This window comes from Seriola aureovittata, chromosome 6 (assembly GCF_021018895.1).
Source record: "Seriola aureovittata isolate HTS-2021-v1 ecotype China chromosome 6, ASM2101889v1, whole genome shotgun sequence".
Lineage (NCBI taxonomy): Eukaryota > Metazoa > Chordata > Actinopteri > Carangiformes > Carangidae > Seriola > Seriola aureovittata.
In genome coordinates, this window is record NC_079369.1 from 27,806,685 (window position 1) to 27,824,286 (window position 17,602).

Genomic DNA, 17,602 nt, shown 5'->3' on the forward strand with positions numbered 1-17,602 from the left:
ACACATCTGTCTACACATCTGTCTCCTCCAGTGTCTCAGCACATTTCAACATCACTGAGCAGCAGAGAAATGATTTGTGTTTCTACATGTTTTCATCATATTTATTAAATGTCATGATTCAGCTGTTAATGATGATTAATGTTGACTCACACACACTCACACACACACACACACACACACACACACACACACACACACACACACACACACACACACCTCTTGGATGAACCACATGAATCAGTCTTTTTCCTTCAATAATTTATTCATCAATAGAAAAACAGATTCACTCATATATTAACTCTGGTCAGTTTAAATATTCGGTGTGTAACTCCATCGCGTCACTAATAACAACACATAATAAAACATGATGTCACATGCTCTGTATCTTCACATCAGTGTGTGTGTGTGAGCAGACAGGTGAGCAGGACACCTACAACACCAGCAGCTGTAGTCCAGGAGCTTCAGGTCCAGCTCCTCAGTTCATTCATTCATTCACATCTTCAGTTCAGTCACTTGACGTGTCGGTGCTGTCAGTCAGCACGTGACATTTCATTAAAAACCTCCCCTCTGTGCAGCTCCAGAACCCGGATCCTCCTGCACAGTCTGGTCTGCTTTCTAGACCCCCTCCGATTCCGGTTCGAGTAGGCCTTTCTCCCGCGCCCCTGGCCAACTCAATCAGCCAATCAGGAAGTAGGAAGGCCTCCGGTTCGGTCCCTGTCTTCACTCAAACGCCGTTACTCCTCTTCTGCATGAGGACGGCGGTTTGGACTGGTTCCACTCTCTCACCGCTCCACAGCGGTCTGACTCGGCTCGGCTCAGTCCGGCTCGGCTCAGCGGTCCTGCAGGTCCAGGCAGGGAACCCACTGGTTCCTGCAGCGGCTCTCCTCACAGAAGCTGCTGACGTCCTGCAGGGCCTGGCACTGCAGCGGCTGCACCGGAGGGTTCTGCAGGAAGAGCGAGAAACACGGTTAGACTCTGCACTCAGTCCCATGATGCACGCATGTGTGTCTCATATTCATCTCATATGTATGCATCAATCAACACGCGCTACAGACAGTGAGAGGGACAGTTGGACTTACAGTGACCAGGATGCAGTGCAGGTCCCGGGGCTCGTTGCTGTTGCCGTTCTCGGTTTCCTCCTCCAGCAGCTGCTCCAGCCGCCTCATGCCGGACACCCGCAGGATGTTGATGTCGTTGTCGCAGCAGAAAGCCTGAAGCAACGTGAAGTGGATCTGCAGCGCGATATCATCTTCATCCTCCTCGTCGGTGGCGAGGACGCACAGGACCACGCTGTCCGGGTCTCTGCAGGACAAACGGGGGACAGACTGGTTAACATCAGCGTCATGTCAGAATATATTCTGGTGCAATGAAGCTAGAATATTAAAATAGAAAAACAGAAGTCATACTTACACATTCATGAGTTTCGCGGACTCGTACACCCCCACAGTGAGACAGTCCTGCCGCTGAGCTGCGACCAGTAACTCCTCCAGAGCCTGACTCACCGTCTCCATCCTGCAGAGACAAGGAGGCGGTTAGAAAGAGACCGAAACCGGCAGAGCGAGAACACAGACCCGGACTACAATGAACCCTCTATTAATACACATTTATAATAACAGTCTAGAATATAAGCCAGGACTACAGTCTGCACCCGGACTGGTCTAATGTGGTCTGACTCGTGCAGCCTCGTGCCTGTGCATAAATTACGCATCAGCTGAACATAAACTTACTTTTTTTCGGTGCTGTTGGATCCGACCACTTCCTCCAAAGTCATGTTGAAGTCAGTAAAATAATCCACAAGATCCAGGATAATCAGAAATATCCACAGCGGCTGCTGTCCCGTTACAGTCCCAACAAGTGGTAATCCAGATCGGTACAAAGATCGTTCCAGAGACCGTTAAAGCTGGCTCAGTTCAGAGTTTTAGTCCGTCCGTGAGAAGATCCCGTCTGTGCCTGTGACTGCAGTCTCCCAGCTCTTATACAGCCTGTCCGCGGCGGGCGGTGCCACGCCCGGCCGCTCGCTCCTTCATTGGTCTGCCGCTGTCAATAGATCCCCCGTACTCTGTGCTCATTGGCTGAACGCGCTGCAAATGGAGGAGATCCCACGTGGGTGGTTTCGGAGAATCCCCCGCTCTTTCCCCCACTCCCTCCCTCTCTTCCTCACACTTTCCCAGTTTGTTTGCTGGGAGTTTTTTCTTTCTGAGTGGAGGAATTTTTTCGTTCCTGAAATACGGGGGAGTGTGTGTGTGTGTGTGTGTGTGCGTGTGTGTGTGTGTGTGTGTGTGTGGGGGGGGGGGGGGTCACATCTCACATCTCATCCCTGCACAAACACAGATACAACCTCACGACTGCAGAGATACATAAAGTCATTATGTTTTTAATGGAGTCTGGTTCCTGCAGAAACGCAAAGGGAAGCTTGAGCAGGTGACCGGGCCCGTGTCACGAGCCCGGGAGCTGGGCAGGCTGTGTTGTGTAACGGAGGCTAGAGCTGGTTGTGAAAGAGTTAAAAATAAGAATGGGGAAAATGCAGTTTAATAAACAAGAGGTGAAATTCACGAGATGTGCAGATGATGTTTTATTGACTGTTGGAGGCTCGTTCCTCTGCAGCTGCAGCTTCAGCTCTCATGCTTCCAGGATAAAAATATCCCGGGACACTGGATCCGGCTGTTTACCGGCTGAAGCCCAAGTCCAGAGTCCTGAACCCTGACGCAGCCGCAGATCGGATCCACAAAAACCTCCAAAACCACAAAGATCATCCTCACATCTACAGATGCAAACTTTTATTCACATGTTCATCCTGCTTATTGAGCGCGATTCATGGTTGACTCACATGTTACTGTAACAGTCACTTCACGATCAGATCCTGCGGAACTCTGTCTGCAGACTAAAACCGAAAACCAGGCCTCAGACGCCCCCCAGCGGCCCCGCCGTGACACTGCAGAAGTGAAACCAGCAGGACATGTTGGAACAGGCTTAGATCAGGACTCTCTGCAAAACTGGTTTCCAAACTAGGGGCACTAGTAGAGAGGGAGGGGGTCCTGGACAAGCTGAGGGTCCCTGGGAAGGTTTCAGGGGTCATTAAGAGGGTGTTGAGTGTGTTGAAGGGGTTTTTGTGAGTGAGTTTTGGGGAGTCCTGTAGGTTTTTGAAAAAGGTTTCATGAGTCATTAAGGGGTTTTGGAATCACTTCAGGGGGTTTTAAAGTCTGTGTGAGGTTTCAGGGAGACTTTAAGGGGCTCTGAGGGGTTTGCAGATATGAAATTGAAAACAGAGAGTGTTACAGTTCAGTGTGTCACAGACATCTGCACAGTTTGAAATACAGTTTACATAGATTTAGTTTAAATTTATTAGTTGTTATATTATCAATATTGAAAAAACCTTGCATGCATGAAAAACACCGTAATCTTCTCCCTCATCTCTAACGTCATGTTCCCTTAAACCTCTGGATTTTGTTTTTCTTTAACTTTGGGACTTTAACTTAAGCCTTCAGCTAATTAATGAAACCCGATGTGAGACTGATTTTTCCCTTAGCACGAGGAGACAGAGAGAAACAGTACTTTAATGATATTTTATATTACAATTGTTGGTTTGGTTTCATGAATTCATGTTCACAGAGAATACATCGGGATCCCTCCGCTGCTGGTGGAGTCCATGTGTCTGTGATCCTGCAGCGCCGCCTGCTGGTCACATCACCACATACAGCAGGATTAACCCCTCTGCACGTGTAACACTTAGTTCATCATATATGGTTTAAGTTTTCATTTAATTTTTTATTTTGATATTTCATAATGTTTTATTTAACCATCATTAAACTTGTTTTTCAATTTTAACTTGTGAATTTGTTTTTTTTTAATTCATTTCCTGTTTGATGTATATGATGTGTTTATGTGTGTGTGATCAGAAATATTCTACAGTTCTGCATGGGTTAAAAACAAAACACAAACACGCAAACAAAACTCATGTGACACGTTATAGAATTAAAGATTAAATGGCAGCCACACAAGTACTGTAAAGTTAAAGGAACATTTCAGGTGTAACATTAACATGTAATGAAGTTTTCAGGTGTAAAAAATTAAATTCTAAGAGGCTTTAAAGTTTAGAATAAAAGTTTAAGTTGCTTTGGTCATAAAACTTTAGTTTAACTGGTTTTGGAATGAATAAAATTAGTTTGTTGTTCCATTTAGATACAATAAACTTTTCAAATGAGTCCAGTTTTTAATATATTACTATAAAACATTGACTTTTGGAAACTGGATCTTATTTCTGAATATTGCAAATTTCTAAATAAAACCCCATTTCTCCGTTGAAAGATTTATTTCAGCTTTTTTGTTGTTAAAGCAGAAGAAAATCTGAGCCCCTTTAATTTGATTAATTTAATCACACAAGTCAATTTAATGAACTTTTCTTTAACAAGTCTTTTAACATCGTAAACACATCATTATTATTAACTCTATAAAGAGAATAAATCTTGATGTTCACTCACATGCAGAGTGACCTGAGTTTAATGGAGGAATAAAACCAGGTGTTTCAGGGCTGAATGATTATTGATGAGAAGTTAATCAGGCTCATTAGCAGCCAATCACAACTGTTATTAATGAGAAGTGTGAAGTGGTGATTGGATATAAACTGATCACATGACCTAAGACAGCTTTGAGGAAATTAATCATTGATCCTTATCTATACCTCTCTGGGCTTTCAATGTGAAAATACTGATCACATGCTGTCATTGATGAAGTGTTGATGGCTTCACTGATGATTGATCGGAGGATTATTGGTCGGTGATTCATTAACGTTCAGCATCATCAGAGTTTAAAGAACAGAAACTCTGCAGTCAGTGAATTTAAATGATTCTGGTCTTTAATGATATTAAAAGAACTGTGTTTAGTTTAAGAAGATTTAAATCTGAGGAGTTTTATTAGGCTCTGTGCGCAGGATAAACTTTAAACAAACAAACACACGTTGAAGTTGAAGTGTTAATGGAATGAAGATTTTTGAGAGTAATCAGAGAAAACAATCTAGTTATCTAGTTTAAGAAATTTTAAGAATGTAAAATCCAAGTTTAGGGAGGTTAAGGTGTGAAATTCAAACTTAACAGCTTTTTTAAATTGTACATTTTTAAAGTTTAAATTAAAGTGTAAATGGCAGTCTTATAATTAGTGTAAAGTTAAAGGAACATGTCAGGCATAACATTAACCTATAATGACTTTTTCAGGTGTAAAAAATTCTAAGAGGCTTTAAAGTTTAAAATAAAAGTTTGTGCTGCGTTTTAGTCATAAAACTTAACTGTTTTTTTTGAGACACAAAATAAAAGTTTCATTTAATTTGAAAATAATAAAATTTAAGTTTTAAACACTTTCAGTATGTAATATTAATGTTTAAGGCATTCTAAGATAATGTTAAATTTAAGATTAATTTCTCAAGTGTATTTTCTCTTTATTGTAAATTTACTGCAGAAAATCTTTGAACTGTAATGTCACCAATACACAGAATCCACAAATTAGCTAATTACACCTTTAATTTTACAATACACACATCCACTGTTAGTGTGTGTGTCTGGAGTGTGTGTGTGTGTCTGCAGTGTGTGCTCTCCTGCTGGTTTACACTCCAGTGTCTTCAGTCTGCAGGTTTTCCTGTTTCCACCTCACACTTCCTTCCCTCCGTAGTTTTTCCTCCACAGTCTGGTTCATGTGGAGGTTTGATAAACTCTGAATCCACAGCTCGGCTCTGTTTGTTCTGCAGATCTCCATCAGCTTCATCCTGCTGCTTCATTAACAGTTGACACACTCAGCTAATGAATGGGAAATCATTTACATTTTCATCAGCTTCTCCCTCAGTTTGTTTTTTTATTGTCAAACATAAACCTAGATTTTTGTTCTTCACTCGATACAGACATTAATTAGACCTAAGTAATTTTGAATGAGACTTTCTTCTTTTTTGGAAACTTTAAAAGACTGAACAGAAGAGGATGATGAATATGCTGAAGGATCAGACCTCACATCAGTGGATGAAACTCACTACTGCTGTTTCACATGTTTTTCCCTTCAGGCAGATTTTTTTCTCATATAAAATGCTTTATATAAAACATTAAAGACATTAAAACAAGAAACACGGTGCAATATAAAAAAACACATGAAGATATATATTCTGATAACATCATTATTTATTTCGTTTTAATTGATCTTTCAGACCAGGTGAAGTGAAACCAGACTGTTGGACTTCTGTTCCCCTGATATAAAATATATGTGGTTATGTGATATATGTGATTGTTAGGACAGTAAAGTGAAAGAAATAAGAATATGATGGGACTCTGTCAAAACCGAACTGCTGTAGTTCATATTTAGTTTTATCAAAAGACCATATCATTCCATCAGGGAAAACCGGTGAGGCTGCCAGTTAATATATTCGAATGTCTTGTTTTGTTGAGTTTAGATAGATAGATAGATATAGATAGATAGATATAGATAGATAGATAGATAGATAGATAGATAGATAGATACTTTATTTATCCCCTAGGGAAAATTCATGTATCCATTAGCTCATTGTTGATAATAATAATATAATAATATGAACAGTTAATAATAGAAAAACAATAATAATTAGATTAGTCCACTTCCTTTGGCTGAGGTGTTGCATAGCCTGATGGCAGTGGGAACAAAGGATCTCCTGAACCTCTCTGTTCTGCAGCGCAGTGAGATGAGACATTTGCTTATGATCATAGAAAGCCAGCAAATATTCACAGGGACTTCAATGATTAATCAGTTATCAAAACTGTTTCCAATTCATTTTCTTTCAGTTGATTAATCAGTTCATGAACTAATCATTTCAGCTTTAGACTGCTGGTTAGTTTCTAGGTGAAATAATGAAACTGACAGTTACAGTGGGGGTCAACAACAACTGTTTGCTGCATGGCCCCTCAGGAGGTTGATGCTTCACATCTGTTAAGCTTCTGTCGCTCTGGTCAGTGAATTAATTAATTTGATGTTTATTTCTTTTTTAGTATACAGACAACATGACATTATCCAGGTTCATGTGACTCAATATAAGTGAGACACATTATATCAATAAATGTCTGAACAAGGTCTATAAGAAAAACTAGAATCAGCTCCTCAAGTCACAGTAAACATGGTCACAGTCTCTCCTTGTCTCTGCAGAACATGATAATGTCACAGTGAAGTTGACCTTTGACCTTTTGGATATAAAATGTCATCACTTAATCATTTTATCCTTATAGATATTTGTGTTAAATTTTGTCATAATTAGTGAATGGCCAAAAACGTGTTTTGTGAGGTCACAGTGACCTTTGACCTTTGACCACCAAATCCTTGAGTTCAAATTAATATTTGTAACCAAATCTGAAGAAAATTCCTGGAACCCCAAAAACATAATGCCTCCAGCACAAATGAACTAAACAATAATACACATCAAAATAAAAATCAAAGAGGGTGTTGTTAGAGGTTATAGGTCATTTAAAAAAATGTTTTTATGGTCTAAAAACACATTTTAAAAAAACAGAAACCTATTGTTCTTAAACTTTATAAACCTTTGTAAATAAAAGCAGGACGTTTATAATTAATTCTGTTAATTCTGTCACAAATAATGTCGTTTATACTGAAGGGTGAATGACAACGACAATGACAATTTATTTTGAAAGGTCTAACCGGCAGCTTCTCTCCTAATATCAGGTAAACTTGACACAGGTGTTGTCGGTTGTCAGTTATGGCGGTTAAACTTTTACCTGTGTGAAATGATCGTTTATTTAACTGATGACAGCCATGACGGAACCGACAGAAAACGGCGTTACTGACAGAGCCGTGGAGCCGGTACGTTATAACTATTCTCTAATTTGTGGTCACGAAGAAAACCGATTACTAACGGGAAACGATTGTTAGCCTCGTAACTCAACTACCTTAGCTAGCTACAAACTTACAGGCTAATTAACACAAAGAAACGGAGCAGCCGGTTTGTCTGACGTTACCGAGGTTAGTTGGTAATAGTAGGTTTAGGTTAGCTTCTTCGTGGCAAACGATGGCAAATTGTAAATCTTCTCTCCTGCAGGTGGAGTCCGAACCGGCGGCTGTTAAAGACGAAACTTCACTCGTGGAAACTTTTGAAAACACCTTGGAACTATCACAGGTTCGTTTTTCCTTTTTTTTTCTTTCAAGAAAGCACTTTCAACCAAACTCTATTCAAAATTCTGGCAATTTAAAATCGACATCGTTATTAAACATTGCTCGTACGTGATAGACAATGACCAAAGGCTGTTATCAGAGATTCATTCAGACTTTTATATATCATTGTTTTGCAGCAAATAGAACAGAAATTACGCTGGTTTTTCTATAATTTTACAGAGTTGTCATGGGCAACAGCAGAACAGTGTCAACGTTCTAAATGTCAAGAGAGAACATTCGACCAAATTCCATTCAAAAATATGGCAATTTGAAAACGACGCACTGTTAAGAACTGTCATCTGTGTTAGAAATAACTAAAGGTCGTTATCACAACTTCAGCTTCTGCTGCAAATATAACACAAGTAACTAACTCCAGTGTGTCACTTAGCACCATTAATATGGTAAACTGTCAAATTGTCAATTGTTTTTACAAGTGATGTCCACAAAACTTCACTTTTGGTTTAAAATCGTAAATATTTACGTTCAGCTACAGAAATATGGATATAATTATTCACCTGTGTAACTGTAATTTCTCCGGGCTGTCAATTGGCAGATAAAACGGTAATTTCCGTCAAGATAGAACTTTCAACTAAACTCAAAATGCCAAAAAAAATCGGCATCATTTTTACACATTGCCCATACGTGATGACCAAAGGCTGGTGTCAGAGGTTAATTTAGACTTTTGCATGTTATTGTTTTGCTGCTAATAGAACAGAATATCGCTGGTTTAGCTGTACCAGACTCCATTCAAAATTATGGAAATTTAAAAACGGCACATTGGTGTTAAAAACACTCAGCTGCCTAAAATAACCATAAACTATATTTTGTTGCAAATATAACAGAAGTGACTAATAACTAAACATGTTACTACTATGATTCCTGGTGTGTCAGGTGTCACCAGTAAAATGTTAAATTGTCAGTTCTACATGGGAAGAGAAAACAGTCCACAAAACTTCATTCAAGATTCTGGAAATTTAAAATTGCCATACTTCAAACTTACCACCCATATATGATAGGAAATAACCTAAGATTAATAACAAATCAGTTCAGAATGCTGAACAGTTTTGCATGTAGAAGATTCAATAATCATCAATTCAGCACAGACTATCTTAAAAAATGCAGTGTGGTGAGTTTTAATTCACAGGTTCAGCAGTTTCTAAAGCTCAAAATGATCATATAAGTTATGCATGATGAACTTCAATAATGTTACAGACGGGTAAATTTGCACTCACAAGCAGGAAAGCACAAACTTGGTGTCTGGTGGATCTTGTTTTTGCACTTAAATACATATTGGATATGTTGATCATTTTCAGTGTTTCTTGGTCTGTGCAGGATGTGAAGCTGACAGAGGAAAAGGGCAGCAGAGAGAAGCTGGAGCAGGAAGACGGACAGACAATCTGTCTACCTGCAGCTGAAACCTTCACCTCTGAGTCAAAGGTAACAACTCCACAGATGGGTCAGGACAGGTCAGGTTTATAGAACCAGTTTTAAAATGAAGAACTGGAGTAACCTGCTGGATTGAAACCAGGACCATAGTTTCTTCCATGTTTTTTCATTTGACAACTTTTACTTCTATTCATGAATATAAACAGGTCAGACTGAAAATTATGTATTACATGATATATTTAAAAAATAGTTATGGTATCTGTAATTAAACTCATTGTATTGTTACTAGTATCAAAAAATTCAAATAACACCTAACACCCAATTAAACCCGGTCATATCAACTGACTGATGGCTTGAGGTGAGAGACACATGATATACTTTGCCCAATCAGTGTAGCCATATAGTAGGTAATCATTCTATTGGTTTGTGAACGCAGTGTGGATCCATGTACGTAGAGTAGACTCAGTACAGTAAAATGTCACAATTGTCATAAAGATTGATCATGAATTAACATCATCAGCTGCTAATCTACTCATTAAAGAAGCTGTGAACCAAACTGTGAGGTCATCTCTGACTGGTTGTGTCTATCAGTGGGAGGTTGGAGCTCCCTGTCAGGCTGTGTGGTCAGAGGACGGGCTGGTCTACCCGGCAACCGTGGTGTCTCTGGACGCAGAGCGCTGTAGAGTTCATTTCAACAGCTATGGCAATGAGGAGGACGTGGAACTGAGCGCACTCCAGAGACTGAGAGCAGCCCCGTGCACGCAGAGACAGAGCGCCCAGGTAACAACCACCTCACATCAGATGGGAAAATGTTTAATCTCTGGGAATTCATGGTCAGCGACCTGAGTCAATAAATGAAATGAGAAATACAATCATTGTTCCAACTTTAACTGAAAAGTGATTTTTAAGCTATAGATTCAGAAATGTTTTGCATTACGATTAGCAATTTCTTAAAGAAGGCAATTAAAAATATAATAAGGACTTTATAAATGACTTTTCTGATTTCTTGGCTGAAATTTTGCCCAAATATGACCGGGTCGTAATTGTCGGGGATTTAAATATCCATGTATGTTGTCCTAATAAGCAGTTAGCTAAAGACTTCTTAGGTCTCATTGATTCTTTTTGCAGTCTGTGACTGGTCCCACACAGGAACACAGGCACACACTTGATCTTGTTTTATAATGTGGTTTGTCCGCTCCTGCTCGGCGCTGTCACATGTTTAACCCTTCCACTGCTGTTCAGTTCTCAGCTGCTTTCAATAATAACTTTGAAATTAATTAGTACTATTAACTCTATTCTTATTGTCCCTCTCTCTGGAAGCCTCCTCTGAAGTTTGTGAACATTTTCTCCACTTTTTTGTTGATAAGGTCACGACCACTAGAACTCTCACCTCACCTCTTCCCCCTGCTCTGCTGCCCCCCCCCCCCCCCCCCCCCCCCCCCCCAGTTGGTTCAAAATGCTGCTGCTCGCATTTTTAATTGGAGCAAACAAGCGAGAGCACATTTCCCCCATTCTAGCCTCCCTCCGTCGGCTCCCTGTGCGCTTCAGAATCAATTTCAAAATCCTCCTGTTTGCCTATAAATCCCTGAATGGTCTTGCTCCATCCTATTTCTCTTACCTGTTTCAACCTCATGCACCATCACGGTCTCTCAGGTCTGCTGATCAGCTGCTCTTAGTGGTCCTGAAAACTAGACTTAAACTCAGAGGAGATCGGGCATTTGCAGTTGCAGCTCCCAAACTCTGGAACCAGTTGCCTTTACACATTAGGCAGGCCTCTTCACTGCTGTCTTTAAATCTCTTCTTGAAACGCACCTCTTTTCCTTACAGTTTGAGATGTTTCCTTTTTATTGCTTAACTGTTGTTGTTTTTACATGTTTTATCTCTTTTTGTACTTTTAATGTGAGATTTTTTGCTTATGTTTTTTTTTTTGTATTTTATTATTGTACAGCACTTTGGTCGTCTGTGTTGGTTTTTAAAAAGTGCTTATAAATAAAATTGGATTGAAAAATTTTAAAATTAAGACTGAGGGTCAGGTGTCAGGACAACACCTGTGAGTCTGGTTTAACCTTTAAACTTTGTCAGTGAGTAAAACATGTTTTCAGAGTCTGGTTGACGTATATGTCTCAGGACTGGAGTCCTGGTTCTCGGTGTCGGGCGGTGTATTCAGAGGATGGTCTGGTTTATCCAGCCATGGTTCTGTGGGTCAAAGGTCAGCGATGCCGCGTTCGATTTGACGACTACAACAATGAGGAGGAGCAGGACATCAGCAGCCTGCTGAACCCAGATGAGCTCCACGGAGCCAGCAGATCCACCACCAAGGTAAAAACCTGGACCAGGACCTGGGACACACATCAGACCTGAGTGATGTGTGTGTTGCTGATTTATTCTTTGATCAGATCTTGATTTAAACTTTCATTCCTCCAGTTTCTGTTTGATTGTGGTCACATTGATCAGCTGTGATTATGCTTCTGTTTCACACACTCAATAAGAGAGAGTTATCATTTCTAATTCCATTTGAACATACCAGAACACTGAGGTCTCGAACGCCTCCTGAAACAAAAACAGATCAATCTCTGATTGAAAAATGATTCCTGATGGAAACATGAAAACAACATGTGAAATTAAATGGTGTTGATGTTAACATCTGGACTGACCACCATCACGTTCTGCAGGGCAGCAGCTGGAAGTCAATTTCAATCAATAACTCTGACTGGAAGAGGGGGAGGAGAGAGGAGAAGCAGGAGGAGAGGAGGGGAGAGAGGAGGGACGATCATAGCTTCTCCTGGGTGAGTCTGACTTTAATCAGATCTCAGTGGTGACACCTGCTGGACATGAGCTGTTTAACACCTCAACCTCAACCTGAACCCAGAGCTCACGGTCCCATATCCTGGAAAACTACCCTATATTCCTATTCCCATATGATCCTATAATAATCACAACTATTGTACTATTGTGTATTAATTAAACAATCAAGTGGTCTTTTGGTAAATTTTGTCATGGGAGGTTATGACCATAATAAGGACTTTATAAATATATATATAAAATATAGGTGCTCTGACAGGTCTGAGGTGGTAGTTGTTATTTTGACAGATGTTTGTGGACAGATGTGATGTCATCATGATGTAAGCAGGGGAAGGAGAGACCTGGTCCTCAGAGTAAAGAGAGAGAAGAGAAGAAGAGAGGACACCAACAGAGAGAAGAAGCAGAAAAACCAACCAATCACAGCTTCTCTCTCTTTCCTCCGTTTCCTCCTCCTCCTCAGTCGAGCTCAGGGGTAAAACTGATTCACTGATCGTTAGTGAACAGATCATTAATGTTGCTCAGTAATGATGATCAGTCTCACAGTGTGTCTGTCTCCAGGACCCCCTGTCGTTCATCCCCCCTCCCCCTCCTCCTCCTCTCTGGACGTTTGGAGGGAAAGAGTCCAGCAGCTCCACGGGAGTCGACTCCACCTCCAGCATGTTGATGCTCTGGTACATGTGTGGTTTCCACACTGGCAGCTTCATGGTCAGTATGATGTCATCATCAACACACACACACACACACACACACACACACACACACACACACACACACACACACACTCACACTCATGTTTTGGTGAGAAGTGATTTGTTTGGTTTAAAATCCTGTTTTAAAATGAGCTCTGATTTTTCTGGTCAGAGCTTTCATTCGAATCAACAGTGTGAAGGCTTCAGCTCTTCAGAGTGATAATCTGCAGAATTAAAGTTTCTGTAAATTTGAATCCAGAAAGGCCAGAACCAGCTTCCTAACATGTAATCCTTCTCTACTTCATGATTGGTCAAAAATAAAGCAGTGCTGCCTTTTTAGAGTGTTGTTGTCTGTCCGTCCTGTTCTCATGAACTTCAGATCTGATTCAAACCTTCAGCTGGACTCGAGGAAGAATTGATTAGATTTTGTGAGCAAGGTCAAGGTCTCTGCCTCACGTTCTTTTTAACATGATATATCAGGAACAGAGGAAATTTCATCACATCTGGCACAAAAAAATTTAGTTAATTATTAATAATCACAATGTATAATATTTGTGTGTGTGTTTTTCAGGCTCAGCAGCTGCTCAGGTCGACCTCTAAAGACTGAGGTAAGAAGCCACTTTGAACACACACAGGTACTAACATGACTGATCCTCACCTGAGCTCACAGGTTCAAACTCACGAGACATCAGTTTTATTTTAGTTTGTTGTTTATTTCCTGCTTTAGAGCCAGAGAGGATCATGGGAGGAAAAGCTCCTGGGACTTTCGTCGTCTTTCACAGTGAACTTGTACATTTTTGTTTTTGATATTTTAAAATAATTGTTTGTTCCGAGTTGATTGTTTCCATGGAGACACTGCTCTAGTTTGGTCCAACGGACGTAGTTTGTGTTGAGAGTTCAGATGTTGTTTTGCTTGTGTAGAGTTTTATTGAGGGTCTGTGTATCACTGAAACTCTGCTGTTAGAAATGAAATGAAGACATTTTGTTATTAAAGAAAAGATGGACGACTCTGTTTCTCATCTTTATTTCACTGTGAAGCAGCTTTGAGGAGGGTCAGGTATAGAATTTTATTGATTTATTATTATAGAAACAAAAACATTTTTATTCCTGACAATAAGACTTTTACACTCCTGTATATTTTCTTTTTTTTGATAAAATTATTTTATAATATTGTGATAATGTGACTTTGTCCAAATGATAACTTAAAATTGATTAATACACGACTCTCGTGTCGTGTCTTGGATTGAATTTAATTTTATAGATTTAATCAGACTGTCTGATCAGGAAACATGAGAGACTTTAACGTGTAGCTCAAAATCACACAGAAATCCTGCGTCACTTCCTGTCTGAAGGAGCAGAGGCTTCTCTCCCCATGACCTCACAGGTCACTCAACATATAAACTCTCCTGTGTGAGACTGCCTCAGTCCAGAGGACAGACGGAGGTGTCCAGCGTCTTGACGATCACATCAAGACACAGGAGGAGGAGGAGCTGGTGAGTAGGGAAGTATAGCAGGTGTTCACTGATGATGATGATGTGGAGATCTGAGTGTCCTGTGCGCTGTGTTTTTATTGGCTGCTGGAAATGATGAACTGATGAATGATTGATCACTGATTGGTTCATCAACAGAAGAATAACCTGTCCCTCCAGATTGAAGCTCTACAGGACATCCTGGAGAAGTTACAGAGCAAACAGCTGCCGTCGTCAGAGAAGAAGCTCGGCTGACTCCCCCCAGTAAGAACATAAGTTCATAACTAGAAAATTCCAGGGAAATTTTGAGTGCCACGGGGGCTACTGCCGGGATGAGTACATGATTTATTTCCAGTGTTCAAAAGTCACCCTGATCATATTCTGGTTTTGAGAAATGTCTTGATATAAAAGACTCTGATATAAAACAGTCACATCCCTCCATCATGTATTATGTGGGAAATATCTCATATTCTGTCTTGTTTTTTTTAATAAAACAAGAGGCAACATGTCTTCAAACTGGCATTTAAAGGGTTAAAATCCTGAAAACTAATAAACATTTGGTAGGTTTGAGCAGAACAGAAGTGGTTTAAGAGATTTATGCAAAAAAAGCAGAAAAAAATATTGATATATGATGATTTTATAGCATTTTCTTAGTGTGCCCTTTTTTGGACGCGAGGAACCCCAGAGGGTACAAAATGTGTTACCAGTGTATAATAGACCTGTAACAGTAACTGACATTAGATTTTAAAAATATGTCAAAAAAGACACTTTCTTGCAGAAATCCATACCTTCAGCTGTAACAGCCAAAATGATCAGCAAATCAAAAAAGAAAAGTGAAGAAAATGTCCAAAAAAGGACAGAGGGACCCCTGAGGGTTAATAAATCCCATGAACCGCTATTTAAATTACCACTATTATGTCTTTTTCAGTGCTAAATTTAACATTACTGGGGAGGAGAGCAACGCGACTAGAAGTGACAGCGAGAGAGGGCTAGTAGCTTCTCCTCTCCTCTGTCTCAGCGGAGACCGTCACAACTTCATTCACTCTTTTAACAAAACAAAACAAAAAGCAACGAAGGAAGCAGTAAATGGACTTACATATTTAAGACCTAACTAAATGTAATTTAAGACCTAACATGCGGCTAATGTAAAGCTAGCAGAGCTTGGAGAGTTGGTTATCTGGTTGCTAGGCGCACGCACACACACAGGTCAGGAGCTGCCGTTGCCATGGCAATGTGAAAATCTACCCAGAATTTGGCTTCTACATGGCTTCAAACAACTGCAAATTATGAGAAAACACTTACTTCTTTTCAAAAACCGAAAAGACCGTGCCAGACACTGAAGCCAGAAGTTTCTACAGTCTCTATTTTATTCAGATATTCCTTAAAATGAGTGAGGAAGCTCAGTGCGAAGACAGAGTGAGATTCTTTTGAAAAAAAAAGAAGATTACATTAGGTGTCAATGAGAGTGAGACAGGTATTGCTGCCGGACTCAGCACCCCCGTTTAAATGTTGTGCAGACCCTGCCTGTCAAAGTTACATTTTATGAATCCCAACAACTATGTCTACATTTTCAGAATTATTTGTCTCCTTTTTACGGTTTGGCCGTGAGCTCGAGTTAAAAATAAAAATATATTTATAATATATAGGTTATTTTTAACTGCTTCACGCACTCTAGCCAACTGACGCTTTCACTCTAACTTTGAAGAAAAAGTGATTTCCATTCCTCCTTTGAGTGCTCAGAGTTTCAAATTATGTAAAAACAGTTGTGTTTTGGAGAGAGCAGAAGTTTTCCTCCGTTTTATATTTTGAATCACATTTCTACGTGCAGGTATGAGAGAGCTGGGTGACTCAGAAAAAATGTGAAATTTTGTAGGAAAAAGGTGAAATTTTGTGGGTTTTTAAAGAAAATTCCAATGCATTCCTATTTTAATTATAACACCAAAAGTCCTAGCACCTCTTTCGGGATCAAGACGCACGTTTTGATGTATATATTACCGGGGTTTTCTCAAAGCTGTGGGACAAGTTACGCGCCAAAATTTGGCGGAAGAATAATAATAAGCCCGAAGGAATATTAATAGATGCCTCGGAGCTGAGCACCTGTGGCACTAATTAAAGGCTCAGTTCACTCATTTTATCCCTCTCTGTCTCAGGTGATGAGGGTTTGTGCTGCTCACAGGAACATCAGAGCCACAATCTGTTTTAAAGTTCTATAAGTCTGAGCAGCACAAACTGAGCCGTCTCCTCCAAACATGACCAGAGACCACTAGAGGGAGACAGAGGACATCCTACTGGTTCTGTGTTCATCACTTCCCCTTTATACATGAGTTCCACAGACTCACAAATCTGAACATGAAGGAAACTCGCTCCAGATACAGAGACAGACACACCTGTAGAAGCACCTGCAGAGCTGTGGGACACCTTAGGGGAAGTGATGGGCTCCGTTAGAGACACTTTAGCTGATGTTCCCACACTAGACCTTAAGGGAGCGACCCAGCCATAGATTGTTTGATTGACCTGAGTGTGTGCGTGTGTGTGTGTGAGAGATGCATGATGCAGGTAAGCATTGCGTGCTGCGTAAAGGTTCGAGGGTTGGGAAGATGTGAGTGTCCCACAGAAAGCGTCTGTAACTTCAGTGTCCTCAAATGTCTGTAGAGAGGAAACACAAACACAAGTTCCTACAAAATAAAAGGTTTTTTAAAACGCCACTGGTCTTTGTTTTTTATTGTAAACAGTGTCTGTGACATCAGTCCTGTCAACACTGGTGTTAACCACAGACCGAGCTGCTCTACTGTTGCCATCTTGGTTCTTCAGTGTTGGCTTCATGTTTCAGCCTCAGAAAACTTGTTTTTTAATGAAATATTGGATCATTTTTCTTTTTTGGGCCTTGAACAGTTAGTTTAAATCTTAGTTTCAAGATAAAAAAAACAACTGAGAGAAACACGATGAGACAAGTCAATGACCTGTTTTAATCTCTAACAATGTTTTGTGTTTTATAAACTTGGTTCTTTTTCATTTCAAATCGTCATCTGAAGAGGAACAGCAGCTGTTAGAAAAATGTAAAGCAGTAAAAAGTGTAAGATCTCCCTCTGAAGG

The 17,602-nt window shown here is 40.1% G+C and overlaps 2 protein-coding genes and 1 pseudogene across 3 annotated transcripts; 2 read left to right on the top strand and 1 right to left on the bottom strand.

Moving 5' to 3' along the window:
• Window positions 1–243: 243 nt before the first annotated feature.
• LOC130170973 (growth arrest and DNA damage-inducible protein GADD45 beta-like) lies at window positions 244–1,958 on the bottom strand. The gene is made up of 4 exons (XM_056378714.1): window positions 1,728–1,958; window positions 1,411–1,512; window positions 1,080–1,302; window positions 244–944 (listed from the first exon to the last, which is right to left on the bottom strand). The coding sequence occupies exons 1-4, from the start codon at window positions 1,769–1,771 to the stop codon at window positions 831–833; spliced, it is 483 nt and encodes a 160-aa protein (XP_056234689.1). The 5' UTR covers window positions 1,772–1,958; the 3' UTR covers window positions 244–830.
• A 5,703-nt stretch (window positions 1,959–7,661) lies between these two features.
• Window positions 7,662–14,047, top strand: LOC130170862 (survival motor neuron protein-like). Of its 2 annotated transcripts, none has more exons than XM_056378541.1 (10): window positions 7,662–7,815; window positions 8,051–8,128; window positions 9,496–9,600; window positions 10,141–10,329; window positions 11,677–11,868; window positions 12,222–12,335; window positions 12,677–12,823; window positions 12,910–13,056; window positions 13,612–13,648; window positions 13,768–14,047. In XM_056378541.1, exons 1-9 carry the CDS (start codon window positions 7,759–7,761, stop codon window positions 13,645–13,647), a joined length of 1,065 nt encoding a protein of 354 aa, XP_056234516.1. In that variant the 5' UTR covers window positions 7,662–7,758; the 3' UTR covers window position 13,648; window positions 13,768–14,047. The 2 variants fall into 2 exon arrangements, with proteins under 2 accessions (XP_056234516.1, XP_056234517.1); XM_056378542.1 differs by having other exon boundaries at window positions 12,680–12,823.
• LOC130170942 (cocaine- and amphetamine-regulated transcript protein-like) lies at window positions 13,684–17,555 on the top strand (annotated as a pseudogene).
• Window positions 17,556–17,602: the final 47 nt, after the last annotated feature.

Coding starts and splice junctions, on each gene's coding strand:
- LOC130170973 (XM_056378714.1), bottom strand. CDS start 1,771: ATGACTTTGGAGGAAGTGGTCGGATCCAACAGCACCGAAAAAAA. Junction 1,513..1,727: donor TCCAACAGCACCGAAAAAAA/GTAAGTTTATGT, acceptor TTGTCTCTGCAG/GATGGAGACGGTGAGTCAGG. Junction 1,303..1,410: donor TCCGCGAAACTCATGAATGT/GTAAGTATGACT, acceptor TTTGTCCTGCAG/AGACCCGGACAGCGTGGTCC.
- LOC130170862 (XM_056378541.1), top strand. CDS start 7,759: ATGACAGCCATGACGGAACCGACAGAAAACGGCGTTACTGACAGAGCC. Junction 12,824..12,909: donor CTCCTCAGTCGAGCTCAGGG/GTAAAACTGATT, acceptor GTCTGTCTCCAG/GACCCCCTGTCGTTCATCCC. Junction 13,057..13,611: donor TCCACACTGGCAGCTTCATG/GTCAGTATGATG, acceptor TGTGTTTTTCAG/GCTCAGCAGCTGCTCAGGTC.